The following is a 19,717-nucleotide window of genomic DNA, read 5'->3' as shown; positions in this document are numbered from 1 at the left end:
GTTTTGGGATGAATGTATGCATGCATGCATGGGCTAGTGGCAGGTGGGGTTCGGTGGGCACAAAGGCCCAGCTCAGTTCCCTACATATGACCTCCAGTTTTACGTAAATAAGAACCAGTTTGGTTTCTGCTAGCCTGAGTCACCGTTCTGGAAGCTAGGCCTGGCTTGGCATCAGGTCAGCAGTCAGCCTGCCCACCTCCTTGGGCTGGCCGGCACTGTGTACGTGTGTGGGCGGGGAGGCCAAGTTCCTCCTTCAACTCTCCTAGGTGCTGGGGAAGGAGGGACAGCTCCACCCTGGGAGGTGCTGTGGCCCAGGTGCAGCCAGAATGCTTCTTTATATGCAGCAGCTGAATCTGGAGCCAGAGGTTGGAAGACCTCGGAACACCTTGTATTCTATCAGGCTCTCCCCATGGCTTTAGGTAAGCTCTTTCCACTCTTACTTTTCCATTTGAAAAATATGGGAGATGAAAATGTCTACCACTAGGGTTTACCAAGGCTTTCAGATTCTGATGGCAAGCATCAATGTCAAGCGCATAGTGCTCCAGACCTGTATGGGAAACCCAGGCACTGGGAGGTCACAGTCTCCATGGGAGACCACGCAGGTGTTCTGAGGCAAGGGCTGCAAGCCTAATGTCTGCTATGCCAGCATGTAAACAGAGGGATGTACCTGCTGTGAGAAAAGTCATGGAGTCCTTGGTGTCTGTTGGTTATTTTCCATGGTTTGTTAGAAGCAAGGAAATTAGAGAAATATCTCTGTAAAATGAGGGAAAGAATGGTGTGAGCTCAATGAGAAATGCTAATAGAATCTGGCACAGGGCCACGGGGTCTGAGAGGTGATAGGGAAGGGTGGGGACTGTGGAGAATTAAGGGCTTGGCATTAGTCAGTTCCAGCAGATTTTTATCATAAGACAATTTATAAAGCATTTACAGTCTGTATTTTATTCATCCTTCCAGCAACCCCCTAGTCTAAGGGTAGGACAGGGAGGTTCAGGTAGCCTGAACTTCTGATTTTTCAAGAAGAGTCATATTCTGGTTTTATTATATGTAGTATTCCGATTAAATGAAACAAAAAAAGCAAGCAATTAAAAGGAAGGACTATCATTACTCACATTTTTAGAAGAGGAAATGGACACAGAGAGATTAGGTAATTTGTCCAAAGCCAGACAGCCAGGAGAGAAGTTGAGGTTGACTTCGGACAGTCTATCTTCAAACCACTACACTCTTATGGGACACAGATACTGAATGAAATCATGAAGGGTGAATTGCTTTATAAACCACAAGCAGTTATTCCAATGGCAATGGATCCTCCCCTTTCTCCCAATGGGTACAGACTCTACTGGGTTGTGTTAAAAGGTTATCCCATGGTCTTATATACTTTTCAAATGTAGAATGCTGGCACCACTCTCAGAACCAAATAGTGATATATTGTAAAGAAATCGCTATGCTTAACAATGGTTCATTCCAAAATATTTTGAAATGGCACATGGTAGGTGCCAAATAAATGTGCGTGAACTTGAATTGAATTGAATTCAGGAATCAAACACAAGTAAGCCCTTTGAAAACACCACACTTTCTGGGAGGTGGAAGCAAATTCTCCATCTACAGCCAGGAGTATCAGCATTTGCCAAAAAGAAAATAGGGCTCTTGATCAGAATAAAAGTGAATGATCATATTTTATTTGCTATAGTTTCTTTCCTGAGTGGCAGACTCACTAAGACTTTGGATACTCTTGTGTGACTGATGTCTACCTGTCTGTCTGTATGTATGTATGTATGTATGTATATCTAGATAATAAAATGCATGTCTATCTAGTAAAATGAATCACATTTCTGCCAATAAAAATAGGCTGAACTGGCAAGGTACAATGATGAACATTTATTTAATTGTGCCTGTAATTTGTGGCATCAGCCACCAGAGGCACCAGTGCCTTTTAAGTGTTCAAATTTAGAGTAACCAATTATCCCAGTTTTTTAGGGACTGGGGAGTTTGCTGAGATGTGCAATTTTCAGTAATAAAGCCAAGAAAGTTCTGGACAAACCAGGGCAATTACCATAACCAGGTAAAAAGCTTTCCCTGTAAGCTAAGGTTTTAGAATCATTTCTTTTTTTTTTTTTGAGTTGGAGTCTCACTCGGTTGCCCAGACTGGAGTGCAGTAGCCACTCCCGGCCACCGCAGCCTGGCCTGCTGGGCTCCGGCGATACTTCCGCTTCAGCCTTCCAAGTAGCCGGAATTACAGGCATGCGCTACCACGCCCAGCTGATTTTTTGATTTATTGTAGAGATGAGGTCTCGCCAAGTCGCCCAGGCGGGTCTCGAACCCGCGGGCTCAGGCAATCCACTCACCTCAGCCTCCCAAAGGCACGGGATTACAGGCTGAGCCACCGAGCCTGGCTCATTTCTTTCTTTACTACCAAAAAACCTCCCCAGGTTTTATGAACTAAATAATTGCTCTATGAGATATGAGTTCAGACCAAAAGAAATACCCTAAGAACAAATATAATTCTTGTTTCTGCTAGCCATACAATTAAGCAGAGAGGAAACATGTCTGCTGCCTCTTCAGCAGGTCTGTAGTGTGGGAAATAATAATCTTTCTGGTTTTTCTAGGATCTGGGGCAAGTAATTTCAACTTTCTGAACCTTGAGCTTTTCTATAAAGGAGCTATGAGTATATAAAAATTTTGAAAGTGGGTGTCAATATGTCCGCCTTGCACAGTTGTTTTGAGGACTAGAAGAGATCTGTATGAAAGTGTAACACAGAGCCTAAAACACAGCAGGCAAGGGATATAGTTGTCCCTTCCCCCAGAGCTTCTGTGCTCCCTCTCCTCCTGCCTGCAGCGAGATTATACAGCTAATCATCAGAGCCAAGAAGGCAAGAGCAAACATGTGCTTCTGAAAACAAACGATAGCCAGATGAAAAATGACTTTCAGTGCAGATCCATATTAAACCCATAAACTGCAAAAACCATCTTGGAAGACTCTGAACCTCAGAAAGAATTCATAGGAAGTTTATCACTTAGATATGTAGGGCAGCAAACTTCTTGTAGAGCAGAGATAGTTAACAGTTGGATTATACACATCTCCTGACTGCCCTTCACCAGCCAGGAGAGCAAATATGGGCACACTTATAGGCAGCTGCTTGGTGGGAAGAGATGCCCAGGAGGACAGCTGTCTCCGAACCTGACCTATTGCTGTCGGGAGATCCTACTAAGCTGCTGGATTTCGTTAAAATTAACTCAACCACCTAGAAGGGCTGGGTAGGTGGGGACTGACATAAAGAAGACCTCAGATTACACAAAGGGGTTCTGAATTTCTTGTCCTTCTGCCTCTTCTTTGTAATAATACATTTACCCATGACCCAGAAAGAGCAACTGGAGTCTTTGTGCCATTGCGTTAGCAAAAATTTACAAAGTTTGAAGAGCAATACTGCCTGTGTTGTGTGGTGTATGCTGTGACACTCAGGATTTCAGAGATTGACTGAAAACCCTAAATATGAGATGAAGCCATTACAAAGCAGAGTGAGCATCTGTCTACTCCAAGCCGGATTCTTACACTTTACAAATAGTGCTTGGGAGGCACAAATGCAGCTCCAGGAGGCACTGAGATTCATTAAGGTTTCCTGACAAACTGGATTTATCAGTGAGGATTGTTTCTGCAAAAGGAACTTGAGACTTGAGGAGTGAGCCATTTGGGCTAAGGAGGGAGGTTGGAGTTGGGAAATGTAGGGACGATTTCCCTCTAGAAAGATTGAACCTCTCTGCCTCTATGGGGTGCTGGAGCCCACAAGATCTGATTGGGTGCATTTTTCTCAACTCTCCATTTAGTGATGTCATGTCCAAACCTTGAAATCATCTGTTGAAGGAGTTTTTATCCTTTGGGGGGAGGTCCAATTGTTAAACATTTACCAGCACAACACTGCCCTGCCTTCAGGCCTAGTTATCCCATCCTAGTCTAACCCATAGGTTCACCGTCCCCAACATGATCTTAATAAAATGCATCTGACAACATCACCCTCTGCTTTTCTTTTCTTTAAGATAAATTCCCAGCTCTTTGGGGATGGTATTAAAGGCCATTCCTCCTCTGGCTCCCACTTAACTTTTCAATCACTTCTCCTCCCCCTGTCCCCAAATGCCATGCAAACTCCAGCCATCCTGAATAATAAGACTTTTAAAAAATAGATAACACCAGGTTCCACTCTGGGTTGTTTAAGGCCAATCCTCTACTGTGAATAATTAGAAAAGTTGGGCAAAATGTCTAAATTTCCAAAAAATCTGCTTGAAGGCATCAGAGAATGGCCAAAGCTGTAAGGAATTGTTGGAGTCCAGTGAGGTGGAGCCCAGCACTGGGGCCCTTTACTCCTAGAAGTATTTGCTGGTTTCAAAGAACTGCAGCTGAAATTGGAGAACTCACGGGACTTGGTGGGAGAGGTGCAATTTGTACTTTATATCCTACCTTGGATGAGGGGCCCTGAAAAGCCCCAACCAGTTTGGAAATGATCTCAAGTCCTGTGTGGGTAGAGGTTACCTGGGGCTGCAGCACGCCTGGCCTAGCTGCCCAGCAGGAACAAAAGTGAATTGTCTCAGGATAAAGATAACATTGGTAGGGCACAGTTGTTTACACCTGTAGTCTCAGCTACTCAGGACTCTGACACAGAAGGATTGCTTGAGTCCAAGAGTGCGAGCTTGCAGTGAGCTACAACTGAACTCTAGCTTGAGTGACAGAGGGAGACCCTATCTAAAAGAAAAAAAAAAAGAGAGAACATCACTCAGAGCCTCAAATAACCTGTACAGTTTTTAATATATAGTCTCCAGCAGTCAATAAAAAGTAATCATAAATGTGCAAGATGGCCTGTGCACATGGGAAAAGCAGACACTAGATGGAGAGCCAGCAGGAATTCAATTAATAGAGTTGTCAGAGGCAACCGTGGAGAATATGCTCAAAGATTTAAAGGACAAGACTGGAAATTTTGGCAGAGAACTAGAAACTATACAAAAAAGGAACCAAGAAGTGAAAGATGCAATTAAGTGGAATTGAGAAATAGTGAACATTTATTGAACACTTCCCACGTAGGTGGCATAGTGCTCACTCCTCTGCAGAGATCGACAGGAGACTTGTCTCCCTACAGCCATGCACTATCACTCCTAAGACATGGATAACCTGGTTTCTCTCTCTGCCTCACCAAATTTTCTTTATGTGGGCCTTTATGTTGTCGCTATTGTCTAGTAGCACAGGGCTCAACACATGGAAAGCAGTGGATGGGATTGTGATGACCAGAAACTCAGAGGGAGGGCATAGGTGCTGACCGGGAAACAGAGTCTACTGTGCGATCCTGAAGCTTCATCCAGGAAATGAAGTGAGGGACTGAGTACCCAGAATGGGAACAAGTTTAGTCAGAGATTTCCTGTGGGTAGAAATCACAGGAACACCAACTGTTTTGGTGAGATAAGACAGAACCAAGAGTGGGATTGTGGCCAGAAGCGTGAGGAGCTTCCCCCTCTTCCCTTTCTTCCTCCCCCCAATGCAGAGTGAGTGACAGCCCCCACCTCTGGAGTCAGAGCAGGCTTGGGACTGGACAGGGAAAGGAGGGCAGGTCAGTACACAGAGTAGGGAGGCCCGGAGTGCAGGGCAGAGAGGGGCACTGTGACTTTTCCACTTTATCTGGGTAAAGAAGCATACCAATAGCCACTGTTTTGCGTATTTCCCACGTGCCAGGGTTAGATCGTGATACATCCCGTGCAGTATCTTATTTAATCTTTGTAGAAACCCGTGACGTGGCTTCTATTATTAGCTCTGTCTAACAGATAATGAAACTGAGACCAAGACAGGCTCTATACATTGTCTGGAATGACCCAGCACATCAATGACACAGGAGGATTCAGACACAGACTCCATAGCCTGGGTTCCAGACTCCCCCCAGTCCTTACAAAGCAACTTCTCAGGGCACAGTGGGACATGAGCAGACTACAGAAGTTCTAGGAGCCCAGAGCTTCTGTTTTCCAGGATAAATCGTTCTCTCTGAATTTGGATTGGAGTCAGAGAAACTTTTACTCAGGAGCCACAATATGGGTGGAACTTTTGCTTGGAATGCTACTGAGGGTGGTGGCCAGGACAGAATCTCCGTCCCACCTGGGCAAGCCACTTCTCTTCTTCAATTTTTAAGGACATTTTTTGAGAGGATGCTGATTTGAAAGTTCAGGAGGGCTTTAGAAATAGAATAAGAGAGAACCTATCACAGCAGCTGGTTGCTGACTGCCTTTCCTTTCAGTGAATGTCTTAACAGAGTTATGGACCTGATTATTAACAAATGCTTCAGAAACGTTAAGCTCTAATTCAATAAATTCTGGAAATGGCAAATAACTAGACAGGTTCATACACATTGCCTCATTCAACCAGTCCTCATTTCACAAAAACAAATAAATGAACAAGCAAAATGTCCCCTGGTTCCTCAAAGGGAGATACTATTTCTCGAATGTGTTTCAAAGAGGGCGAATGACTCATTCAAGGTCACACAGGTGGTGAGGATGATGCAGATGGTGACAGCCATTTTGCCAGTCAAAGAAGTCACCCAGGGAGGTGATACTTTTTTTTTTTTTTTTTTGCAGAAATGTTCCATTTACTCTGAAAGAGGAGCTCTTTAAAAATTCAGGAAATTCATTCATAGCCACCCTCCTTTGAAGGATGTAACCCTCATTTGGACACAGACTCTGATTTGTCGGTTGAAAATAGAGTCAGACTCATCAAGATCAAGTGCTATAGGAGGATATCCCAGTGTTGCAGGTCAGAAGACCTGCATTTCTCTGCATACCTTTGCCATCAACAATTTATGTGACGTTGGCCAGGTGTCTTTCTTTTTCTGGGTCTTAATGAGTCTCATTTAAAACAATGCTTGGGTAGGACAGGATGACAGCTTATCTCTCATCCAGCTCCAAAACACTACAGTCTCTGCTTCTACACCAGCATTACCTATCCTGTATGTAGATCACATAGAAACCATCTTCAATTTTTTTCCATCTGTAAAGTAGGCACATACTTGCCTTTTCCCTACCTGTCCAGAATATTGTGAAAAAGTTAATGTCAATTAGTGTGCATTATGGGTCAGAAACTTGCCCCTTCCTTCCTTCCTTCCTTTCTCCTGTCCTCTCTTTTATCCTTCCCTCCTTCCTTCCCTCCTTCCCTTCCTCACTCCCTCTCTCCCTTCCTTCTTCCCTCTTTAATTTCTTTCCTCCCTCCCTCCCTCATTCCTTTCCCCCTTTCTTCCTCCCTCCCTTCCTGGAGGGAAGGACATGATCATCCTCATTCTGAGAATGAGGAGGCAGAGACTCAAATAAATAAAATGACTTTGCTCAAAGTCAAGAGGATAGCACATGGCAAGTGGCAGAGTTTGAATCTGGACCCATTTCTATCCAAATGCTGAGCTGAGTTCAGTCCATATTCCTGACACATAAATTTAAAGATGTGGGTTGGCGGGAAGAGAGTTTGTTCAAAGCTCTTCTTAGAAAGAACTCACTTTACTCTGGAACAGAGATCAGCAGGCTCAGGCCAAATCCGGTCCACCCTTGTTTTTGTAAATAAAGTTGTATTGAAACACAGTTGGGCTTGTTGATTTACAGCTTGCCTATGACTGCTTTTGTGAACCATGGCAGCCGTTTTAAGTAATCACAACAGAGACTACATGGCCCACAGAGACTAAAATATTTACTATTTTGTTCTTTACAGAATGTTTGCCAATCTATGGTTCAGAGTCCAAGGCCATTCTTCCTTCAAAGAACACAAAGTGACATGAGACTGACCCGTGTGCTGGGAGCTCCATTGCTTGACTTTGTTACATTTCTGCTCAAATCTGTTTGTTAAACAGTCAACAAACAGTCTCAGGGCACCTGTCAGGCAAATGAGGGAGTTTGGTTTTCACTGCTTCTCCTTCCCAGGAACTCAATGAAGGGGAAACAGAAATCTCAATTTTGGGGAAATTGCACAGGGGAAAAGGGGGAGGGAATCAGTTACAACACCCCATTGCGACACTCAGTGGGGTTGAAAGTGACAACAGCAAAGGTTTCTCTTTTTGGAAATGTGAGGAGGGTATTTCCGTTTCTCAAAGGGACTCCTGTTTCGGTGAGTGACTATTTCTTTATAAGCAGCAACTCTGGGCCCGCAATGGCAGTCCACTACCTTGCTGTGGCCACAGAATGCAAATCTACAGGAGCCCTGGTCACCTAATCTCTCTCCTCCTCTTTCTGTTCCATTCAGAGACAGCCTGCCGCCCCTCTGGGAAAAGACCGTGCAAGATGCAGGCTTTCAGGTAAGGCTACGGCGGGGTGGGGGTGGGGGGCACGACGACAGACTAGCTGGAAGGTAGAGACACAGCATGAGCGTCTTGGTCTGCTGGGAGGCCCCGCAGGACCTGAGAACTGGGTTTGGACTGGAGAGGAATGTGGGATGTCTGTTATTCAAAAAAGAGGCTGCTACATGCACAGCCTTCGGGGCTTATTTCAAAATATCCCAGATGTGGGCAGCGTGGCCAGCAGCCTGGCTTACTTTTCCAGAGACTCTGGTAGCTTGGTGGGGGATAGACGTGTGCCAAGTAGTGAGTCTGAGATTCAGGCCTGGCAGACTGTGCTGGCAGAGAGGGGTACCATGGGTAGGGCACAGCCCAAAGGCCCAAGCTGATGTTAGCAATGCCTATCTGTGTTGACATGTTGCAGGATTCCATTCTCTTGGGACCTCTGTTTCCCTATCTGTGACATGAGGTCCATTATGGTTCCCTGTGTGTTTTACAAGGTGGTTGTGAAAATTAGATGCACAGATGATAATGTAACAGTGTTCTGTGAACTGTGAATCCGGGGCTTTGTGAGACCATCACTTTTGTAAAAATGATAGGCTGTGATGCTGATAGAAATGAGAGTGCCATCTATGCAGGCTGTCTGCCCTATAATACCTGGCAGTGAAGTCATGTTGGGGTAATGTTCCTCTGACCTCTGAGTTTTTCTGGCCTGAGACTACAGGTCGGGCTCTGAGAGATGTGAGCAGGTCTTTCAACTCCCAGATGTGGGGACTGTCTACTGCACAGAGTTTGTCTCTGTTTCCTCTGGTCAGCTGGGAACTCCAGGAGTTGTCCTTGTAATTCCTTTGGACTGAAATGCATCTAGAAACCAGGGATAATCAGAGTAGGGTCAATGCTCACACATGCAAAGCACTTAGGTTTGTTCAGTCATCCCTTATTGAGCTCATGGGCTCCTTGGAGTCACCTGATAAGGTGGATGTGGTTAGCCACCTCCACGGGTGAGATGAGGCACAGGTCCCAGGTCACTATGGCTGGGGCTCTGTTTATGCCATTTCACAGCTTCAAGCCCCGCTCTTAGCAAGAAAGTTCTTTTACTAAGAAGGAAGGGTTGAGTGACACCAACAGGTCACTGGGTGAGCCAGAGAGGAAGCTGATGTGTTCCCAGGGACACTTGCCCCCATTGGAGCTAGAGTAGGTCACCAGTTGACAGAAGAAAAGTTCTAGGGACAGACACTCCTGGTCCAATTCTTGGTGTGAGTTAGCTGCGAGGTACCCTGTCCATTGAAACTTCTCATGCTGTGCTGTGGTAGCCAAGAATCTCAGGTGGAGGAATTTACATTTAAGTGAATGAAAATCAAAGAAAAGTAAAAATTCAGATCCTCACTGAAACAGAAGGTGCTTGTCCTGGGAATCAGAGATGAAAAGCAAGGTGAGGAGAGGGGTAGAATGCAGGCTCACTGCTCACTAGCTGTGTGAGTCAGTCTCAGTCTTTTCATCCATGCCATGGGTGCACTAAAATACCACACCCCGGGCAGAGGTGGGTACGGATTCCATGAGCTCTGGGGGATGCAGGAAGGTGCTGAGCACAGGGTTGGGCACCAGTGGCTGTCTACTACAAGCTGGGTTCTTTTGCTTTTCAGAATCTGGGATGTTAACCAGAAGACCTTCTACCTGAGGAACAACCAACTAGTTGCTGGATACTTACAAGGAAAAAATACTAAATTAGAAGGTGAGTGGTTGCCAAGAAAGACAGTCTTGTGTGGGTGTCAGGTCACTTTGCCCTTGAGTCTACAAACCTCAGGTGCAACATTCTAATCTCTGTTGGATTTTTGTACCTGAATTTGAAGCTAGAGAGGTCTGCTCACTACAGGGCACTTATGAGGACAGCCTCAAGAGGGTTGGAGAGGTGGAGTCTAGGTTAGGAGCTGCCATCTACAGGCACAGTGGTCCCAGGGCAACGCTGAGAGGCACGGGGACCAGAAGGCAATATTTGACCTTCCCTCCCTCCTGTGCCTCCTAAGCCTCCTGTGTTCCTGTGTTGTTCAAATCCTAACTCCACTCCAAAATAGTACACCATGTATAAGGCTGGGCTATATTCCCTATTTCTGGACACCATACTTAGCCATATTCTGGTCCACATTCTAAACAAGCTGGATGAACTTGGCTAAGCATCACCCACCTCATTCCTCAGTTTTCCCTTGAGAAAGGTGACGGCAGCTGGACAATTATTTCAGTCCTGGCCTCTAGGATGTTTCGACTTCCTATATAGTGCTGTTGCATAATGTTATCTCCATCTCTCCACCCTTGTCTGTTCCCTTGTTCTCTCCCCTCTGCCTCCCTTTGAAAGAGTACAAGACCTACCTTTCCTGTTCCTCTGGTAGTTCTCCCAGTAGACATGCTGAAGCCCAGGGAGGCTGAGATTTTTGATTACTACACGAGGGCATGGGGCCCTCTAAGAGGAAGAGGAGGTTCAAAGTTCTATGGGGCCCACTCATGAGCTTGTGTGCCATGTTCCCTGCCCTGTGGCAGCACAGCTGTTGACCTGGAGCACAGTGGGAAAAGTGAGGGAAGGATGGAAGTCATGTGGACCAGAATCTAGGAGACCCAGTCCCTCAGAAATAACTAGATAGTGTGCTTGGTTTGATCTGCATGGATGCTGACTAGGAATATGGGGCCTTGTTGTCCTCCTGGCTTTAGGGTTTTAGTTTTGGAGGAAGGAGGGAGAGAGAAAAATACCCAGGGTCTCTTCACCACCTCTCCCTCCTCTTCTCTCTATTAACCCTCCCTTGCCCTCTGCTCTTCCCCAGAAAAGATAGATGTGGTGCCCATCGAGCCCCATACTCTGTTCCTGGGGATCCATGGAGGGAAGCTGTGCCTGTCATGTGTCAAGTCTGGTGATGAGACCAAACTCCAACTGGAGGTAAGGACCTGTTTCAGGTATCAAGTTACCCCAAAACCCAGTGCCTTAAAACCACCACAATTTGTTCTTGTGATTCTTTGAGCTGACTAGGAACAGCTGGGCAGTTCTATTCCACACAGTGGAAGGCTCTGGGATCACTCCTGCAGCTGCATTCATTAGGGCACTTAAGTCGTGCTGGGGTGTCCAAGATGGTTTCCCATCCTTCAGAGTCTCTCAGCATGCAGGAATCAGCATGAGCTTTCTTACAGCATGGAGTATGGCTTCCAAGGGGGATCATTTCAAAAAGTCAAGTCTCAATGTACAAGTGCTTGCTAAACTTCTACATGCATCACCCTATCGGCCAAAGCTGGTCAAGTGACTAAGTCTAGACTCATGTGGAGGGAACTAGGAGGTATAGTCACTGGTGGCCACTACCATAGCAGTCTACCACAGGGCCTGAATCATACTGTGCCATTCCCTTCCTCAAGGGCTGCCAACCCACTGGGACCTGCCTTCTTCCAGCAAAGCCAGCCCTTAGAGCTTTTCTCTTTCAATCTATATCTGCTCACATCTATTAGTTGGCGTCTCATCTTGGGCCCTGTACTCTTTGACCCTATGCAATACTAATAGGCTGCCCAGCCTCAGAAAAAGACAGCTTTGCCTCAGGGTCTTGTTGGACATGACCATACCCAATGTGGGTGGCCATACTATGGCACTGTCACATCCCTCCAGGGGTGGACAGGGACACTGTTTTGGAGGGTAAGTGCCTGTTCTGGGTGGAGTGGCAATGGCCAGAATATTGCATGGATCATGTGAATGAGCTGTGAGCCTCTCTGTTCAGCTTCTCCATGACCCCCTCTCCTCGGAGGCTTAGACCCTGACAGAACACCAGGGCCTGCTAACAATGCCATGTGGTTACCAGACTTGCTGGTCTATGACCAGAGAGGCCAGATTTCCCAAAGTCAAGGTATGACAATGGGATACCTCTTTGTATTGTTGTTGTTCTAAGAAACCTGGGGCTCAGGGTCTCCTGGCAGTGGGCTGGCCTGAGGACCATGGCATGGTAGGGGACAGAGAGGTGGCAGTGTGGGACTTCCCAGGCTTCAGTTCTCACTTGCTTATCTCTTGGTTTCCAGGCAGTTAACATCACTGACCTGAGCAAGAACAGAAAGCAGGACAAGCGTTTCACCTTCATCCGCTCAGACAGCGGCCCCACTACCAGCTTCGAGTCGGCTGCCTGCCCAGGCTGGTACCTCTGCACAGCATTGGAAGCCGACCAGCCTGTTAGCCTCACCAATGTGCCTGACGAGGCCGTCATGGTCACCAAGTTTTACTTCCAGCAGGACGAGTAGTACTGCCCAGGCCTGTCCTTCCTCATTCCCAGCTCAGCAGTGATGACAGGACTGCCCCAGGGCTCCTTGCCACAGGGACACTGAGGAGCAGCCATTGTGGGTAGACCTTCAAAAGCAGGCACAAGAGTCCTGGTCACAGGACTCTGACTCCAGCCTCCTCAACTGACCTACATGGTGCCTCCAGAATGGTCATTCCAACATGCAAATCAGAGCACGGCAGCCCCCTGCCCAAAGCCCTTCCATGTTGCCTCTTCATTTAGGATAAAATCCAGGCCACTTGCCCAGCCTAGACTCCCTCTGCTCTCCTCTCCCCTTCCTCCTCTCCTGCCCCATCTGGCCATTCACTGACATCCCTCCTGCAAGTGGATTCCACACCCTGTTTTACAAAAGAATGCCGGTCAATGTGGAGGTTTTTAAGGGTGTGTGGAAAATGCAAATTAAGAATTTCATGTCCTTTTTAATTAAGACCTTTATTCAATATGAAGACGAGTCCTTCATTTGAAGAGTATGTTCTTCCTAGGAGGAACTGGGGAATTAAAATATTCCTGCTTTTGTGAAATGACGCTGAAAGTAAATGGTAGCTTTTCCTTCTTCCTCCCTTCATTTTTGTTATGTCCCAACCTATAAAAATGGAAAGTTATTGCTCCTAATTTTTTTTCCTTTTGATGCATTCACATAATTTGGGCCTGTCTGCCCAGGCCCCAAGTTTCTTCTCCACTCCAGATCTTTCACAGCTGCTTTTACCTCCCCCAGCTTCCAAGGACTGTGCAAATGTGGCTCCTGAGAGTCCTTTCCTCCTCTGCTGGGAGAGATGAACTGTGTCTTGACTACTGTAGCACTTCTGACACTCTGAGACTTGTAGGAGTCTCCTCCGCCAGGCTGTGAGCTCTGGCTTGAGCAGGGAACATGATTTATATGTATCTCAGGTCCCTGCAGGACTGAGTACGTGGCCTGCCCTTGGTAGGTACTCAGTGAATGTGCACTGTATGTGTTGGGTGGAAAGTTCCCTACTCCTTGTGACTTCAGCTCTGTTTTACAATAAAACCTCAAAAATTCTCATATTGTTGACGGTGTCCTTGGCCTTGCCAGGCATAGGGCATAGAGTTGCTGAGGAAATGGGTACACCCAAGGGTCCTTCTCATCCTGGGGGTGGGGCCTGGCTGTTTCTCCTCTGAGAGTCCTTTTTCTTCTTGGGCCTCACTCTCTCTGGATAGCATGAGAGCAAATCTCCCCGTCAGAAAGGTATGAAGCAGCATTGTCCACAATAGCCTCTACTGGAAACAATCCAAAGACCCATCACAGGAGAATTCGCTAAGACAAAGAAAATGAATGAACCACAGCTGACAACATCTAACAAAGTGGCTGGATCTTGCAAACATGTGGGTACAAGCATCACAAAAGCATGCACAGTGAATGATTCCATTTCTATAAAGTTTGAAACAACAAAGGCAACTTTGAGCTGTTGTGTGGGGAGATGTGGAGACAGACAGCACAGAGAGAAGCAAGGTTGTGCTCTTTCTGAAAGTCATGTGGAGGATGGCCCCTGGGAGGCAGAGTGCCAGGCAGGGATATCTGGGGGCTTCTAGGATCCCAGCAACATCCTACTTCTTGGTATGGATGTGGATAGGCAGTTTTCTGTATGTATATTTTATTTCACAATTTCAAAATGTCTAGACAACAAAAAGACTTGTTCCATCCCGGTGTATAAGGAAAGGGGCATCCATCTGAGAGATTATGAAATTAACATATGGCAGATTATGATATTAATGGGTAGATTATTGAATTTGGTCTCATAAAGTGGGAGAGTGAAAGACCATAAGAATCGCTTATCAAACATGTTTCAGCCAACAGATTTCTGACTAAAGAGGAGTATGGCTCTTTCTCCTATTCAGATTCTGTTGAATTCTGGATTTGGTCTCTGGAGTCCAAGAGTCAGGTTCCACCTGGACCATGAGCCTGCTGTTTGATTTTAGCCAAGTCACCTCCTTCCTTGGGGCTTGTTCCTCATTTGTTCAAAAAGGGTGTTGCCTTGGTTGGGTTTTTCCAGAGAGCTCCTTGGACTCCTCTCTCCACAGTCCCTAGAAATGGGGGGCCCCACAGAGGAGAGGCTAAGTGGGCCGGGTGCTATCCCTTGAGCTCTGTTCCCACCAGAACCCTCTGCTTTTCTCTGCTTTGCGAGCTGGACTTCTTGGAGGCCTTTGTTTGAAGAGATTTTATTGTTAAAAAGAAACTAAACAGGCTAAAAGGCAATGAACTGGAGAAAATGTTCAGGGTCTTCTTGAGATCTTAGGTCCTATGATGATGATGAGGTCACCCAATATCTCTTCCTCAAGTATAAAATGGGGGTAGCCACACCTGCCCCATGTGGATGACACAGGGATGGAATGAAGTGACATGGATGAGATGCTATATGAGCGATTAAAGGGCATCTATGGTTGATACATTTTCAATCCTGGTAAAATGAGGAGGTTCAAGGCAGAAAACCGGCCAAGGCTTAATGGTAACAAGAGCAGCTAACATTTGTGAGGCTCTATACACAGCATCCCTTTAAGTTGCAAAAGTCGACACCCGAGGCTCTGACCCCTCACACCAACTAGATCAAGCAGCAGGTTAACAGGTAAGGTAGTAAAGCCATCATGTGGGTGAACTCTGGGATTCTGGAGTCACAGTCTGGCTCTCTAGAGTGCAACGTGTGCTCACGGAGGTAGTTAACATTTCAGAGTCTCAGTTTCCTCATCTCTAAATTCAGATCAATGCAGAGGGGTAAGTTACCTCATTTAACTTTTGCAATAGCTGTCTGTGGTAATCAGTAATGTTATTATTACTATTATTAGTCCCGAAAGAGTCAAGGTGCAAAAGAATCTGCTTTAGAGACTGGTTGCTCCAAGTGTGGTGCACATATCAGCAGTATCAGCATCATTTGAGAGTTAAATTAAAGACTCCCAGGTCTCATGCCGCACTTACTGACTTAGAATGGTCATTTTGACCAGATCTTGGATGATCACATGCAGGTTAAATTGGAGAAGCGCTGCTTTAAAATGCAGTGCATCAAGGGTACCTGCATAATGAACATTTGTGTAGCTAACCCTGAATTGTACCCTACATATTCAAAAAAAAAAAATTAAAATTAAAAAATGCAGTGCATAAGCTCTGGAATATTTATTAAAGGTATTTTACTAATTATAAACCCAACTTATGACCTTACTCTCTACCCGCTAGCTCATGGATGATACCAAAACCTCCCCTCTTAACATATCCTTACTTTGGCTTAAAGTGCTCTAAAAATTATTTCTAAGAGCAAAAGCTTTAGATCAACATCATGCTGCTAGAACATCAGTTTAACCCATGCAGGGATATTTATCTGTATCCCAAGGCCTAGAACAATGCTTGACATATATTGGGTGCTCAATGAATATTTGCTGAATAAATGAATTGGCCACTAATAAATCAATAGGGATTAATGTATTAGGTTGTCCAGCAAATTTAAGATGACTGGGGACTCGGATGAGGGAAGTTTTGAAGAAACTCTAGAAGAAAGGCCTAGGATGTAGGGGCTTCAGGGGATTTGGGACTGAGCATTATTAAAGGCACAGTTTATGGGTGATGCTTGGGCAAGAATGCGTTACAGGAGGTCCCTCTATCCAGAAGCTATACAGTGTGGAGGTAGGGGCCTGTTCAGAAGGGGAGGAGGGCAAAGGGACCCCCAAGGGAGAACAGGGTGGGAAAGGGGGCTTACGTGTCCATGTGATGTCACCCAGCAGCATAGTGGGGAATCTCTGGATCAGAATGCTTCTAAGGGCAGCAGTGGTTTGGGGTCTTTATGGCCTGGGGCTTATCCTTGGCTAGCAAATACTGGATACAGTTTCATAAGGTATGCTAAGCAGGTAGGCTCTAAATGGCTAAAAATATACTTATCTGGGCTATGTTTAAAACAATTAGATGTGCAACCATTTGAGTTTGACATCGGGTGGGGTTTTGAGCTAATGGATCTTGTCTCAGCCTGCAGTGAAGAAATCAACAAGCAAGAGGCCAGCACACAGAGGCTGTCTTTGGCTCACTTATATAACACAAGGCAGGGGACACAGCTCAGGAAAGCCAGGCTGGGGAGTATGTTCAAGTGAGGCTTGTATATAAACATGAGGTGGAGCATGGGTAACTGGGAGGCTGAGGGGTCAGGTAGGAGAAAAAAACCACAGAAAGGGAAGATGAGTTGTGGCCTTTTCTGTCACTTTTAGGGTCAACTATAACATTACAGAATTGCAAAACAATATTCTAAAATTCAAAACTTAATTCAGGTCAAAAACTTCCACCATCTGGTCAGAGTTTCCCTACCAACTGGCTGGGAGACCTTGGTCAAGCAACCTCCCCTCCTTAAGCCCAATTTTCCCAATCATAAGAGGAATGGATGCTCATTAGGTTGATTTGCGAGAGCTCTTTAACAAAAACACCTAGCCACCCCTGGCTCAGAGATCCTGATTCCCTTGGTCTGGGGGTGGGACAAGGACATCAGCATGCCAGGCCTGAGACCCTCTGGACCAAATTGCTGCTGACTCAGGGACTCTGAGGCCAAGTCCTCCCAGCTGTCCCACCTGGCCTTGGTGGCATCTGCCAGGAGGAGGGTGGTGGTCTTTAACTTTAGAGAATGCCTCTTTACCAAGTCAGCAGTGCATCTTGACATCATGTTAGTTTGGGTTGAAGATAGAAGGTTTACTATTTTCTCCATTACACCTTGAGCTTCATTTTTTGGGAGACATAAATTGGGCTACAATAGGAGGTGTTAAATTGGGGTAAATTTCTTGCAAATAGTGGAGAAAACAACTAATTTTGTGTTTTCCTTCATATAATGATGAAATCTCTAAGCCACAGTGGCAAATCTCAACATGCTTGATGTTAAACCCAATTCTCTCAGAAAAGTCTGGGGAAATAGTGAAATACATCGGTTATGTCCTTAGCCTCAAACTCCAGAAAGCTTAAAAAATAGGGACTGTCAGCCTCTGGGTCTCCCGTTACATGAAAGCAAAAAAAAAAAGTAGTGCAAGAAATGTCCACCAGGGGTCAGCATTTTGTATGCATTCGACTTTGCTGCTCTGGAAAGAACCTTGACAAGACAAATAATTATTTCAGTTCATGCTCTCAGATTGGTGAAAATCTAGTTTTTAAAGATTCCCTAGGGAAAAGTTGTTTTGTTGGGGTTGTTGTTGTTATTGTTGTTGTTGCTGTTGTTGTTTTGGGTGTTTTTTTTTTTTTTTGCTCTAAGGAAAGTTTAATTTCATTCACCTATTCATCGAGCTGTAGTATTGCCCTAATTTGGGCTATTTGCCTCATAAAGTACACGTGGGGCCTGATCCCTGACAAGTAGCCAATAAATGTTGCCTGTTACCAATGTTGATTCTCCAAAGTGTGAGACCCAAGAAATTCTGAGGGTCTTCTGAACCTGCATTTTTTTTTTTTTTGAGTTGGAGTCTCACTCTGTCGACAAGACTGGAGTGTAGCGGCTGCTCCCGGCCACCGCAGCCTCGACCTGCTGGGCTCCGGCGATCCTTCCGCCTCAGCCTTCCGAGTAGCTGGAACTACAGGTGTGCACTACCACACCCGGCTATTTTTTTTGATTTATTGTTGAGATGAGGTCTCGTCAAGTTGCCCAGGCGGGTCTCAAACCCATGGTCTCAGGCAATCCACTCACCTCAGTCTTCCAAGGTGCGGGATTACAGGCTGAGCCACCAAGCCTGGCTGAACCTACTTTAAAGTCCACTTCCCGTGGTCCTTTTTTTTTGCTGAAGCCCTCTGACCTGAATGATTGACTGATGTCAAATTAGCCCTACCCCTCTATCCCTAGAGAACACACATCCACCATGCCAGGACTCAACACAGAAGCCCAGGCAACATGGCTGCAAGAGAAACATGTACTTTTCCTTTTGGTGGGTGGTGAACAGAACTCACAAAAGAGACAAACAGACAAACAAAAACCTCATGACACTTATTACAATGGGGATCAGTCCAGGGGACAATCATGCCTGCATTCTTTTCCCAGGGACAGTTGACACAGAGTCAGATGACTCAGAAAACTTGACTTGGAGTCATAGCAGAGGAAAGATCTTGGTGGTCAGTGACCTTCAGCTGCTCCACATTTGCACTCCATCTCTGCTCTGAGGGTCTCCCTGCCAAGAGATGGGCATGTTTGTGTCTAAAGTCAAGACTCATTTTCCTTGGGTCACAATGAAATCACACTGGCACCTTCTTCTTTTCTCCTTTGCAGGATTCCTTATAAGTTATAGAAGTTTACTTTCCTCTCAATGAAAGCCTGTGGCTGGGGCACGAGAAGCCAGAGAGAGGTAGGCAGGGGCTAGAGCCTGCTGGGCCTTGTAGGTGATGGTAAGGGTTCTAATCTGTTCTGAGGCATGAACAAGTCTCAGAAATTCTGAAGTGTATCCCTTTACCATCCTATGCCCCACTTAGAAGTGCTCTCACTCCTCATTCATACCACCTAATTCCTCCAAAAATCTCAAAGCTAGGCTCTTGGGCAACTTGTTCCCTGAAGACACTGTAGACCACCCATACCAGCCTTCAATAACCCCACTCTTCTAAACTCTGTAAGGAACGGTAGCCCAGACCCCCAATTTGCATGTACCTCTGGGCTCTTTGTGGGTGTGCGTGTTTTAGTCCCCCTCTGAGCACTTTAAGGTAGGCCCTAAGCGTTTTGCTTTTTGAAACCTCTGAGCACCTGGCGTATTCTGGAGTGTATTTGCCTCATATACACTTGCCATATATATTCTTCTCTCTTACTAGAATGCTTTATCCCCAAGATCTACCTGGCTTGTTTTCTCTTCTGCTTCAAGACCTCTGCAGCCATGGTACCTTGTCAGAAAGGTCTTTTTCGACCATTTTATCTAAAATAGCATTTGACTCCTGAAAGTCACCTAACCCTCCCTTATTCGTGGTCTTTGTGCTTTCCATTACTTTTCTTCCTAAAAGTGATTGCCTTCTGACATGTTATCTACTTGTTTGTTTGCTTACTTAAGTCTATTTTCCTACTACATTTTAAGCAACATTAAGGCAAGAACATTTCTGCCTACACCAGTACCTGATTATTAATTCAGCGATCTTCTTCATTGAGCACCTATGTTCGGCTCCAAGTGTGGAATCCATCCAAAGAGTTCTCCCTGCAGGGCTTAGCCATGAATGAAAACCAGTTC

At 45.7% G+C, this 19,717-nt stretch overlaps 1 protein-coding gene across 2 annotated transcripts; it reads left to right on the top strand.

The window, feature by feature from the left end:
• The first annotated feature begins 282 nt into the window (after positions 1-282).
• On the top strand, positions 283-12,555 carry IL1RN (interleukin 1 receptor antagonist). 2 transcript variants are annotated; one of them, XM_008049803.1, is made up of 5 exons: positions 283-419; positions 8,240-8,291; positions 9,914-10,002; positions 11,081-11,193; positions 12,309-12,555. In XM_008049803.1, exons 1-5 carry the CDS (start codon positions 410-412, stop codon positions 12,522-12,524), a joined length of 480 nt encoding a protein of 159 aa, XP_008047994.1. In that variant the 5' UTR covers positions 283-409; the 3' UTR covers positions 12,525-12,555. The 2 variants fall into 2 exon arrangements, with proteins under 2 accessions (XP_008047994.1, XP_008047988.1); XM_008049797.1 differs by lacking the exon at positions 283-419 and having other exon boundaries at positions 8,122-8,291.
• Positions 12,556-19,717: the final 7,162 nt, after the last annotated feature.

This window comes from Carlito syrichta, unplaced genomic scaffold, assembly GCF_000164805.1.
Source record: "Carlito syrichta isolate Samal-C Ts95f unplaced genomic scaffold, Tarsius_syrichta-2.0.1 Scaffold56697, whole genome shotgun sequence".
NCBI lineage: Eukaryota > Metazoa > Chordata > Mammalia > Primates > Tarsiidae > Carlito > Carlito syrichta.
The sequence above is the reverse complement of the archived record's forward strand: the minus strand, read 5'-3'. Positions and strand labels throughout refer to the sequence as shown.

Bases quoted from the DNA above. Each gene is read 5' to 3' on its own strand.
- IL1RN (XM_008049797.1), top strand. From the start codon at position 8,179: ATGCAAATCTACAGGAGCCCTGGTCACCTAATCTCTCTCCTCCTCTTT. The intron at 8,292-9,913 runs GTAAGGCTACGG...TTTGCTTTTCAG, and splicing joins TGCAAGATGCAGGCTTTCAG to AATCTGGGATGTTAACCAGA. The intron at 10,003-11,080 runs GTGAGTGGTTGC...GCTCTTCCCCAG, and splicing joins AAAAAATACTAAATTAGAAG to AAAAGATAGATGTGGTGCCC.